The sequence below is a fragment of the Barbus barbus genome (genome assembly GCF_936440315.1).
Source record: "Barbus barbus genome assembly, chromosome: 5".
Taxonomy (NCBI): Eukaryota; Metazoa; Chordata; class Actinopteri; order Cypriniformes; family Cyprinidae; genus Barbus; species Barbus barbus.
Genome location: NC_136733.1, coordinates 21,658,964 through 21,671,552, shown reverse-complemented (window position 1 = coordinate 21,671,552; position 12,589 = coordinate 21,658,964). Strand labels below are relative to the sequence as shown.

The window sequence follows — 12,589 nt, the reverse complement described above, 5'->3', positions numbered from 1 at the left end:
ATCTGTATTGAGAAATTAGATTTACAAGTTTCTTTTTGTCTTTTGTTCTTTTTGTCTTAGCTCACCTGTTGCTTGCGGGTCTAAGTGGTTCAGCCCTGTACTCATGGAGGCCAGATCTGAGGCAGTTTGCTGAAATACTACAGTCTCCATCTGCACAAGAATTTCTACACCTTCCTGTTCCTTCTCTCAATTCCACCAAGAGTCTTATTGTAGCCACTGCAGAATCAAGCTCTGTTGTATATGAGCTGACCTCAGTGTCCAACCAATCTGACTTCATCCCCAAGTATGTTACCATTCCTAAGTAAACCATCGGAACACAAATAAAGTTGGATTTCTATATTTAAATGTTTGTTATTGTTGTTATTATTATTACTGTTGTTGTTGTTGTGATATACTGTATATACCTTTTCTAGCAGTCTAATGTTGATGGTCATTGATATTTTCAACTCTTATCCTCAGTTCGGGAGAGCTGTTTTTCCAACCTGGTGTCCGTGAGCTAGAAATAGCAGTGAATATAATTGATGATGATGTTCCTGAGGAGGAAGAACATTTTCGTGTCAGTCTCAAGAACCCCAAAGGAGGGGCAGAAATTGGCTTTCGTGGTCAAGTGACCTTGTTCATTCCAGCTAATGATGATGCTTATGGGATTATAGGCTTTGCACAGGTATAAAGATCAGAGTACATTGTGCATTGTGAAGCACAGATGCTGTTAGCTGAATATACAACTCAAAAAATGTCATGGCATGATCTTTAATAGTGTAAATGTGAAGTATTGTCAAATTTAAATTCAAAGACTGCACATTTTACTTACTAAAGATGTTGGTGCACAGTTGAGGATATTGGAATATATTTCTTTTCAGAACTCTTTAATGCGGGAGGTGGATGAGTTGGAGGATGATAACCCTGTGTCTCTGAGCATTGAGAGGAGGAGAGGCAGGTTTGGCAGGCTAACAGTACACTGGAGCGCCTATGGTAGTCTGGATGACATTTTTCCCACTTCAGGAGTGGTGAGAGCTGCTGCTTTCTGTTTTTAATTGTTTTAGTTATAATATTTGACCGAACTGCATGTTTTAAATAGTACATTTTGTATTGCAGACTGTCATTCTAGTCCAAATTCACAACTCTAACTGTAAGCTGCCATTTGTAGCAGTTGCATTTGTAATTAAAATGTTCAAGCGACTGTTTACAAAAACAGTGTACTATTTAAAGAACCTGTTATTCAAACCTATTATATAAACCTCCCAATTGGGACAACAAAATGTCAACATATGGTGTAACCACAATGTACTATGAATTACAGACCTCTTTACACCCTCTCCATCTGTTTTCCATATAGGTGACATTTTCTGAGAGCCAGGCTGTTGCTACCATCTCACTGAATGTATTAGCTGATGATATTCCAGAGTTAGCAGAAAAAGTCGCCATTGTCCTGACCAAGGTCATAACGGTTGGGATAATTTTGCCATCCAGAGGAGCCATGATCGACCCTCAGCGTGCCCAAGCAAACCTCACTATTAGAGCGAATGGTTCACCCTACGGAGTCATTGGCTGGCACCTCGATTCCCAGTACTTCATTACGCCAGAACCTCAAAGTAATCAATTTGTGCTGAACTTTGTCTCATTTGAACTTAGCATAATAATATAATGAACAGCATATGAATTGCTAAGATAGCCAAAAAGCATTGCTGTGGTGTACCGCCACAATATTTAAATCAACATGTCAACATTTCCTGTAATCCAAATTACTGATAAGAAATATGTACATATTTCCTAGTCATATGCTTAGTTTTGGAATTTTGTGTTTTGTTTGTTTGTTTACATAATTACCCTATTCATTACAATATGAAAATATTGAATATATTGAAATACACTGATGTAATTATTTACATTTTTTTATTATTTTCACTTCAGAGAGCCCAAGCAACATTACACTAAGTATTGTGAGAGATCAAGGAGCTTCGAGGGATGTATTAGTTTACTACATCACCAAAGCAGCCCTCCACCTGCCACCTGTTAATCAGGCTAGTGAGGGAACTGACTATGTAGCCAAAGAAGCCACAGTCATCATGAAAGAGAATGCTACTGTTGTTTTGGTATCTCTTACCATCTTGCCGGTAAGTATTACAACCCAACTAAATCTGACTGCTCCACTGAGATGCCATATAATAAAGATCTTCAGAATGATAATTTGATTCCTAGTAAACAGTCACAATAGTGGTTGAAAATGCATGTTGGTGATTTAAAATTTGTAGGTTTAAACCCTGATTGCGTAATTTACTGATTACTTACATTTGTAACTAATATTTATTTGAGGAAATTTCAACTGTGCAATCACAGGAAGAAATTACATTTTTAAATATATTTCAACATAAAAGGGCTATTTTGAATTGTGATAATATTTCACAATATTACTGTTTTTACTGTCGTTTATCTTGAGTAAATGCTGCCGGAATATATGAATGAATACATGAATCTTCTTGCAAAAAACATTCCCAGTTAGTCTCCGGTCACTCAGTCTGAGGACACACTATGCTGAGGCTGATGGGGAGACAGATTGACCTCATACAGCACAAGCCAACAGCCAGTTACTATCACCACCACAGAAACCCCACTTTTTTTCAGTTTGTTCCTGGAATAGCTTGTGCCTTGCAAATTACAGTGGTCTTTAGATATTTTTGCATATTGTTCAGCCTCAAAAACCACGTTGAATTTGTTTGGGCTGAAAGTTTATGACTCAGACCACTGACATAAATCAGCATGTTCTTAGAATGAATTGTACAGAAGCTTTTTGGATGCTTCTTAGAATCAGATAAATAAATGATCCCTTATGTTAAGATGTATGAGATCTCTAAGGGGTTTTAACTTATGTAGTATATGATATACATGCAGGTAAGGATTAAAATTGGATTAATCCCTGGATGGTATACGGTATGTGTGTTTGCTTTTAGGATGATATTCCTGAACTGGCTGAGACATTCCTTGTAAACATCACTAGAGTTGAACTTTTGGGTGGAGACACAGGAGCAGCTCAGCCCAGTGTGAGGAGACCTGGTCTGGAGATAGCTGAGGTCACCATCCAAGAGAACGATGATCCAAGAGGAGTCCTTAGTTTTAATGTCTCAAAGGTTGATTTACAATTAATTATCTTTAATTATGTTTTTGTACAAATTTTATTATGAATGAAGAATGAACACGCTTCGACAATCCCTTGTATTTTAGGATGTTTCTGGGGCAGTGTTGGCATTTGAGGCATCATCACCTGGAAACATCCTTCGCTTGGCTGTCATGCGAATGGCCGGTAGATCTGGTAGACTGGTGCTTTACTGGGAGGCGCAAACGGTCACAGCCAACACTGAAGATTTTAGTCCTTCCTCTGGAAACCTTACCTTTCAAGATGGACAGGTAAAGATTAACATCAAAAATATATCTTTTTAAATGTAATATGTTACTACTGTAGCTATTTTGAAGTAGTTGATTCAGCAAATTATGGTGCGTTTTACCAGATTTTTTGTTGGAAATATCTGTAAAAAGCTGAAGTGGAACATTGAACAAGAATGAATAATGTTTTTTTTGTTTTTCTGTTTTTATATAGGCAGTGGCTTATATTGTGATCACCGTTATTGATGACACAGTTGTGGAGTCCACAGAGACGTTTATGGTGAAACTGGTTCGAGTCATTGGAGGTGCAAGGTTGGGGGACGAGACAGCTCTGGTAATCAGCATCCCGGCCAATGATTCCCCTTTTGGTCAGTTCGGGTTTGAAGAGCTAATGGTAAATAATATCTATACATATTAGTTCTATATTACCATTTTGCAGCCTAGCCTATGTTTTAATTGTCTTACTTGTGATAGTTGCATAACCTTACATTTATATGCTTTGTGAGTGGTCCACTCTGGATATCGGAGGCATATCTGTATTAACTCTAAAGTAACTTTTTATTTGAACTCCTTTTTTGTATTTTTTTACTTTATTTGGTAAAATGCAACCCTGTGTTTACTTAGTTTAACTAATGCCGTTAGGTTCTGATACCGTTGTGGTTCCTTTATAAAAGCCATAATCAGCTCTACTGAAAGGATGAACCTTAGTAACATGCTTTCTCATTCCTCAGGTCTCTGTATCTGAGCCTCGGTTCCTAAATGACCCAGCTGCTATAGCTACACTGACCGTAGTACGTGGCTCAGGAGGTGAAGGAGTGGTACATTTGATATGGCTTCTGCAGGAAGAGGGCAGAGATGACCTAAGCCCTCGTAATGGAACTCTCTTTTTTAATGGAGTAAGTATGGGTGGTGAAAATGACTATTGTCTTAAAGGGATAGTTCAACAAAAAAAGAAAATTCTGTCATTAATTCATGTCATTCCAAACCCGTTAGACCTTTAAGATATTTTTGATGAAATCCTAGAGCTTTCTGACCCTCCATAGAACACAAGGGAACTACCACAGACAAGGCACAGAAAGGTAGTAATGATATCGTTAAAGTAGTCAATGTCACATCAGTGGTTCAACCGTATTTTTATGAAGCTACGAGAATAGTTTTTGTGTGCAAAAAAATAAAAAATCTTTATTTAACAATTTCTTCTCTTCCTGGTCACATTCACGAGAATACCACGACGTGTGCAGTCCTCTGCTTCTAAACAAGGTGCAGCATGTTCTACATAAGCAGCACCACACGCATTCGTCGTGGTACTCTCGTGGAGGGTCCAAAAGCTCTCGGATTTCATCTAAAATATCTTACTTTGTGTTCCGAAGATGAACGAAGGTTTTACGGGTTTAGAACAACATGAGGGTGAGTAAATAATGACAGAATTTTCATTTTGGGTGAAGTATCCCTTAAATTAATTGAACAGCACTTTTACCTATGCCACAGTGAGATAATCACAGTTGTTAAATTGATTTATTGTTTGTAGACTGAGTCAAAGAAAACTCTGGTGGTTCAGGCTTTGGCCGATGCTGTACTGGAGGGAGAGGAGAGATTCACCCTCCAGCTGCTCTCTCCAAAGAATGAGCCTGTCATTGATCCAGTTAGAGGTTTGTCAGCATATTAGCACTATTGATAACATCTGGGTAACAGTTATTTTTTCTTGTCTTCAAAAATGTCACTATTTGCACTTTTGCTGTGTTTCTCTTATGAATGTTAATGTTTCTCTTTTTCGTAGGTCAGGATATTTTAGTATGTATCGTGTCTATTTTAACAGGTCGTCTTTTTGCATCAATTACTTTTTCTTTCCATCAGGTATTGCTACAGTTGTTATTCAAGCTGATATGGGTGCCCTGGGAACTGTAGGAATAGCTGATTCCAGCAGGAATGTTTTGATTGGCGAGCCAAGAGACAATTACAATGGAACAGCTCTGGTCAGGTAAACTTCTCACCTTCTCCAACCAACAGAGGTTACTGGATCTTTAATTTCTTCACTATTGGCATCACCAAACAGAATTCACAAACAAAAATACCAAAATGGATTTCCTAAATATTGACCTAATCTGAATATTAATTGTGTCCTATCAATTGCAGTCTCGTAAGAGGTCCTGGCATCTTTGGTGAAATTGAGATCTTCTGGAACATCACCACAGCTGCAGATACAGAGTTTGAGGAGACCTCTGGCAAAATTGTCATGAAAGACCTCCAGTCTGCAGCTACAATTCAGCTGATGGTAAAACAGCTGAGAAATACACATGGTCGTTCTAAAGTTTGGGGTTGGTAAAAATGCATTGTTTTTGAAAATCTGTTACGCTGACCAATGCTGCATTTATTTGATTAAAAATACAGCAATGCAGTAATACCGTGAAAACAGTAATATTGTGAAATATTATTACAATTTATTCTAATTTATAGCTATGTTTAATTTAATTTTAATATATGTTAAAATTTAATATATTCCTGTGATGGCAAAGCTGAATTTTCTGCAGCCATTACTCCAGTCTTCGGTGGCACATGATCCTTCAGAAATCATTCTAATATGCTGATTTGCTGCTCAAGAATCATTTTTGTAGTTGAAAACAGTTGTTCTACTTAAAGGGGTCATATGATGCGATTTCAAGTTTTCCCTTCTCTTTGGAATGTTACAAGCTGTTTGTGCATCGATAAGATGCCTGAAGTTGCAAAGACTAAATAAAGTCTCAAAACAAAAGAGATATTCTTTATAAAAGTTAAGACTCGACCACGGCATCCTAAAATGACTAATTTAAACACGCCCCCACATGTCTACGTCACGGTGTGGGAAAATTAGCAAAATACCACCCAAATGATTACGCAATGAAAGAATGCGTAACTTTTATTCTCGCTGTAGTATTGTTGCTGCCGCCGGTGCCATGTCCTGGAGACGCTGTGTTTCGTTGTCTTAAATCAGTGGTTAAGTTGTATTTGCAACACTGTTCCAGAACAGTTCAACCCAAATATTAGAGTGTGTGCAGCGCATTGTATGCATTTTATGCGTATCAGAAAGGTGGGGCATAGAGGGGCAACCATAATGTACAGTAAGTGGAAAATAATGTGTTTTTTAACCTTAAACCTCATAAACACATTAAAAAAGATACCCCTTTAAGATATGTAAACCATCCTACTTTTTTTCAGGATTCTTTGATGAATAGAACATTCAAAAGATTAGATATGGCTTTAGTCTCACGTTTAAACAACCCTTGCTGAATAAAAGTTTTTTTTTTTTTTTTTTTTTTAAATCTTACTGACCCCCAAACTTTTCCCACGTAAACTATAAAAATATTCTTAGACTTAAAACTCAAAAGAAAATTTATTTCCTCTCCCTGTTCCTGCAGGCACTAGATGATGAGATCCCAGAAGAAAGACGTGTATATCAGCTAAGACTGAGCTCTCTAACGCCAGGCTCAGCAATCAACCCTGACAGACAACTTGCCACCATCACTATGGCAGCCAGTGACCTTCCCTATGGGCTCTTCTCCTTCTCCCAAGCCTCTTTACGTGCCACTGAGGAGGACAGAGCTGTGAGACCCCTTGCATGACATTAGCACTGATGAGACACAAACCACAACCAGAGGACTATGTGTTACTGCCTGTTCCCCTTGACTGGGAAAGTCATTTAAACTTTTTAAAACTTCCATAAAGCAATAGCCTAGCAACCATTGATCCAATGACAAAAAAACACTGGAAAGTTTTCTTTATGAAAGTATATGTGTCACGATTAATGAACCAAAGGTTTCCCAATCTGCTTATTGAGCATAATGGAGTAGTTCTTGAGGTAATAAGACTATATTGAATTTAAAAATGGACATGCAGTGTAAGTTCTGGCTATACAAATTTAGCTTTGATCATTACAGTTTTCCTAGAATCAATTGTAGGAGTTGGGAATGGGGATATCCGTGAACCCATACTCAAAGGTAGTTGATTCTCCAACATTGTCTTGTCTCTTACCAGGTAAACGTGACCATTGTTCGCTCCATGGGTCTGTTTGGCAGCGTGTGGGTCAGTTTCCACACAGAAGGCAGAACTGCGTTCAGTGGACAGGATTTTGGACAGTCCTCTGGTCGTCTGCTCTTCAGGCCTGGGGAGAGCTCAAGGGTCATTACGCTGATTATACTCGATGATGACCTTCCAGAAGGACCAGAGGAGTTTTTCCTCAACATTACACTAGTAGAGCTTCTGAATGCCAGGTAGAGTTCAGCCTGCACTCTGAAACCCAAGTCATGTGTTAGCTTGAAATAGCATTTGCTAGCTACTTTTATGCATACTGGAAATGTATGTCTTTCCATTTTGTTTTCAGTTCAATGGATTTTACAGTGAGAGAGTACGGCCTACAGATTGACCAGCCTCCGGCTATTGGCAATCTCTCCTCCCTCATGGTGATTATTCAGAAAAATGACAATGCCGAAGGCCTCCTGGAGTTTGACCCCAAATATGTCAACATCACTGGTAGTTTTATGCATTCCTTATTTTTTTCTCAGATCTTTTTTTTTTAAGAGTCTTTGTCTTTAAATGTGTTATAAACATTTTTAGGTAAACTTCTGGCCAATAATTTTTTCATTTTATGGATGACAACCGATAAATTTTAAAGAATATATATATTTCTTTTGGTTTTAATACAATTATTAGTTTTAAATATTACAAGTAAATTTAGACATCAGAACATTATCATGTACAGTATGAAAAACAGACATTTATTTTGAGTTAACTTTTAAAAGTTGCCTCTGCATATTTAGATTTTAAAAGTAGAAATTATTTTAACATCTAAAGAATTACACTAAAATTAAAAGGGAATTAAAGGTGCCATAGAATGCATTGATACAGTATTTTAAATTGTTCTCTGATATCTACACAGAAGGTATGTGGCTTAGGTAAGGGCAAAAAATCTCCAGAAACGATTTTACATGGTCATTTACAACCCTAGGATTTCTCCCTAGAATGAAACGGTCTGTTATTGGCTTATTTGGCAGGGTCATGAATAATAATGAGCTCTGCTCTGATTGGCTGTTTCACAGTGCTGCTCAATGTTGAGCTCTGCTCTGATTGGCTGTTTCACAGTACGGCTCATCAGCAAGAAGGAAGCACAGGGAGGAAAATATATATTTAAATACTTTCTCTCGCAGTTATATCGTCGGGTAATTATGCTGTACAGGGTCCTTCTCAAAAAATTAGCATATTGTGATAAAGTTCATTATTTTCTGTAATGTACTGATAAACATTAGACTTTCATATATTTTAGATTCATTACAACACAACTGAAGTAGTTCAAGCCTTTTATTGTTTTAATATTGATGATTTTGGCATACAGCTCATGAAAACCCAAAATTCCTATCTCAAAAAATTAGCATATTTCATCCGACCAATAAAAGAAAAGTGTTTTTAATACAAAAAAAGTCAACCTTCAAATAATTATGTTCAGTTATGCACTCAATACTTGGTCGGGAATCCTTTTGCAGAAATGACTGCTTCAATGCGGCGTGGCATGGAGGCAATCAGCCTGTGGCACTGCTGAGGTGTTATGGAGGCCCAGGATGCTTCGATAGCGGCCTTAAGCTCATCCAGAGTGTTGGGTCTTGCGTCTCTCAACTTTCTCTTCACAATATCCCACAGATTCTCTATGGGGTTCAGGTCAGGAGAGTTGGCAGGCCAATTGAGCACAGTAATACCATGGTCAGTAAACCATTTACCAGTGGTTTTGGCACTGTGAGCAGGTGCCAGGTCGTGCTGAAAAATGAAATCTTCATCTCCATAAAGCTTTTCAGCAGATGGAAGCATGAAGTGCTCCAAAATCTCCTGATAGCTAGCTGCATTGACCCTGCCCTTGATAAAACACAGTGGACCAACACCAGCATCACTGACTGTGGGTACTTGACACTGGACTTCAGGCATTTTGGCATTTCCCTCTCCCCAGTCTTCCTCCAGACTCTGGCACCTTGATTTCCGAATGACATGCAAAATTTGCTTTCATCCGAAAAAAGTACTTTGGACCACTGAGCAACAGTCCAGTGCTGCTTCTCTGTAGCCCAGGTCAGGCGCTTCTGCCGCTGTTTCTGGTTCAAAAGTGGCTTGGCCTGGGGAATGCGGCACCTGTAGCCCATTTCCTGCACACGCCTGTACACGGTGGCTCTGGATGTTTCTACTCCAGACTCAGTCCACTGCTTCCGCAGGTCCCCCAAGGTCTGGAATCGGTCCTTCTCCACAATCTTCCTCAGGGTCCGGTCACCTCTTCTCGTTGTGCTGCGTTTTCTGCCACACTTTTTCCTTCCCACAGACTTCCCACTGAGGTGCCTTGATACAGCACTCTGGGAACAGCCTATTCGTTCAGAAATGTCTTTCTGTGTCTTACCCTCTTGCTTGAGGGTGTCAATGATGGCCTTCTGGACAGCAGTCAGGTCGGCAGTCTTACCCATGATTGCGGATTTGAGTAATGAACCCGGCTGGGAGTTTTTAATAGCCTCAGGAATCTTTTTCAGGTGTTTAGAGTTAATTAGTTGATTCAGATGATTAGGTTAATAGCTCGTTTAGAGAACCTTTTCATGATATGCTAATTTTTTGAGCTATATGCCAAAATCATCAATATTAAAACAATAAAAGGCTTGAACTACTTCAGTTGTGTTGTAATGAATCTAAAATATATGAAAGTCTAATGTTTATCAGTACATTACAGAAAATAATGAACTTTATCACAAAATGCAAATTTTTTGAGAAGGACCTGTATATAAAACGCGGGCATCAGGGAGCCGTTATTAATATGCAAGGCATTGAAACTGCTTTTGAACGATCCATCGATCGCGTTATAGTTTCACTTTCAAGAGACGCGATCACACAAACTATGTTTACATTATGGAGCAACAGTACTTACCACACATTTCACAAGATCAGATGCTTGTCAGTGGTGCTCAGGATCTGTAAGTCATTCGCCATCATCCTCATCTCTCCTTACTGAGAGTGAAATCTTATGTACTGTAACAGGCTACCGCTAGCAAGGAGCTAACCATGTCCCTTTAGTGGCTCGCGTTATTTGCTTTCTGTGCCTTTCTGAATACAGACACCAACCCATCCCTGCACTTCACACCCCCTGCACGGCCTGGAACATAAAATTTATTTTGTTATTTTCGCTGTTGTCCGCGCTTGTTTATTTACAATACCTGCAGAGCTTCTGATGGTTCGGCCGGCTTAGAACAAGGGCGGGTTTATGCAAATGTTGGGGGCGTAGTGATCCCGACTGTTGCGTCACAGTCGGTGTTATGTTCTGATTCGCCTGTTTTTCAGTGGTCTTTTTTAATCACGAGATTTACATATGAAGGAGGAAACTATGGTGTTTGAGGCTCACTGTATGTCATTTCCATGTACAGAACTGTTATTATTTAAATATGCCAGGGTAAAGACAGTTTTTCATTCTATGGCACCTTTAAATAGAAATAAAAACTAAATAGAAATATCTTTAAAAAGGGTAACAATGACAGAAGCATATTGCAAAATTATAAAAACTTAAAATAAAAAAGATACTTACATATTTTTCAATATTATACTAGTAAATAAATAAAATAACACTGGTATGAAAAAGTGCATGATGCATACATATATTTGTTGTCAGTCTCTCCAATTGTTTTTATGTCTCAGTTGAGGAGGATGTAGGAATTCTGTCCATCCCTGTACTGAGGCGCGTTGGATCCTATGGGCAGGTCACAGCAGAGTTTATCTCCAAAGGTTTGACTGCTCAACCTGATTCAGATTACATCCTGCTCAATGGCTCTGTCACCTTTGAACATGGCCAAACCCTCAGCTATATCAATGTTTCCATAGTGGATGACATAGAGAGGTAAGGATGGGGTTATTAACTTGCTATACATGCTCTTATTGGATATTGGTTGAGTGGTTGAATATTGTATTGTTGATGAGTTTTGTGAACTTGTAGCATATTTCATTTTATAACGTCTTGTCTTCCACACAGTGAATTTAATGAGATATTTGAGATGCAACTCACCGGTGCCACAGGGGGTGCCATACTTGGAGCTCAGCTAATTGCACGAATTACAATTGCCAAGAGTGACTCGCCAAATGGTGTCGTACGATTCATCAACCAAAGCGCCATCACCATTCCAAACCCCAACAGTACCCTCAGACTGACCCTGTTTGTAGAGAGAGCGGATGGGCTGCTGGGAGATGCCACGGTGAGCCCCGTCTAGACTATGACCTCACACTTCCAGACCCATAAAATATCTTTTTTTTGTGTGTGTTTTTTTTTACATGTGGGCAAGCACTTGAAAGACAGACAGACCCTAAACTGGATTTTTACATTGATTTGTGTGTAATTAAAAATGTGGTAAATGAGGATTATAGAATATTTTGATGCATCAGAACATGATCTGTGAGGTGAATACATGATACAGTGCAGACCTTCATGTTTCTTGTACATTTTATTTAGGAAAATAGAGAAAAGGATTTTTTCAACAGTGATAATGTTGATAATTTTATCTTGAAAATAATACCAAAATATATATATATTTTTTTTTCTACTAGATTTTGGGTTTCCCCTTTTTTCTTGTTGCAAGATTTTGATTTGTATTTTCGTATTCTCTCAAAAAAGGCAGTGATGGCCAGTACTATTTCATTTTATTTTAAAGTTATTTTTTCTTTAAAGATGTCTCTAAAAGCTTTACATGTAATTAATTTGAATGAAAACAAGTGGCAAGGCTCAGAACTGTTTTTTTTTAACTGTGTTTACAAATGGCATTGGGTAAGATTTTGATGCCATTTTAGGTAACTTCCTGTGCAGTCTTAAAGCTATCACCATGGTTTCAATGTGTCCGCTAATTTCCTCTTCCTCTGTTGTCTCCCTCAGGTAAAATGGCAGATACTAGGTCCAAACTCAAATGAGGTTTTACCATCAGTAAACACAGACATTGGTGAACCAGTGAATGGGACGTTTAGTTTCAGAGATGGGGAAGGGGGTGTACGCAACATTGAGTTGAAGATCCTGCCTCATGGTGAGGTGGAAGTCACAGAGAAATTCATTGTCATGCTCAGTATTCTCTCCGGAGAGATGGGTGTTGATCCCAGAGCCGGATCGGTCACACTCACGGTACAGTCTGTTCAGCACAGAAAGTGATGACTTCTTAAAAGCAAAAAATAAAACCGTAAATACAGCAATATA

At 38.5% G+C, this 12,589-nt stretch overlaps 1 protein-coding gene across 1 annotated transcript in view; it reads left to right on the top strand.

The window, feature by feature from the left end:
• Positions 1 to 12,589, top strand: part of LOC306869414 (adhesion G-protein coupled receptor V1-like) — a gene marked incomplete at its 5' end in the record, with an annotated part of 125,195 nt that overhangs the window by 45,404 nt on the left and 67,202 nt on the right. Inside the window, 18 exons of the mRNA XM_079416182.1 lie at positions 61 to 283; positions 460 to 664; positions 861 to 1,007; positions 1,337 to 1,592; positions 1,912 to 2,114; positions 2,949 to 3,125; positions 3,220 to 3,402; positions 3,593 to 3,772; positions 4,110 to 4,274; positions 4,907 to 5,027; positions 5,233 to 5,356; positions 5,512 to 5,650; positions 6,771 to 6,956; positions 7,387 to 7,622; positions 7,733 to 7,881; positions 11,056 to 11,254; positions 11,387 to 11,606; positions 12,278 to 12,517. Coding sequence (XP_079272308.1) covers positions 61 to 283; positions 460 to 664; positions 861 to 1,007; positions 1,337 to 1,592; positions 1,912 to 2,114; positions 2,949 to 3,125; positions 3,220 to 3,402; positions 3,593 to 3,772; positions 4,110 to 4,274; positions 4,907 to 5,027; positions 5,233 to 5,356; positions 5,512 to 5,650; positions 6,771 to 6,956; positions 7,387 to 7,622; positions 7,733 to 7,881; positions 11,056 to 11,254; positions 11,387 to 11,606; positions 12,278 to 12,517 — 3,353 coding nt within the window. The remainder of the gene's footprint in view (positions 1 to 60; positions 284 to 459; positions 665 to 860; positions 1,008 to 1,336; positions 1,593 to 1,911; positions 2,115 to 2,948; positions 3,126 to 3,219; positions 3,403 to 3,592; positions 3,773 to 4,109; positions 4,275 to 4,906; positions 5,028 to 5,232; positions 5,357 to 5,511; positions 5,651 to 6,770; positions 6,957 to 7,386; positions 7,623 to 7,732; positions 7,882 to 11,055; positions 11,255 to 11,386; positions 11,607 to 12,277; positions 12,518 to 12,589) is intronic.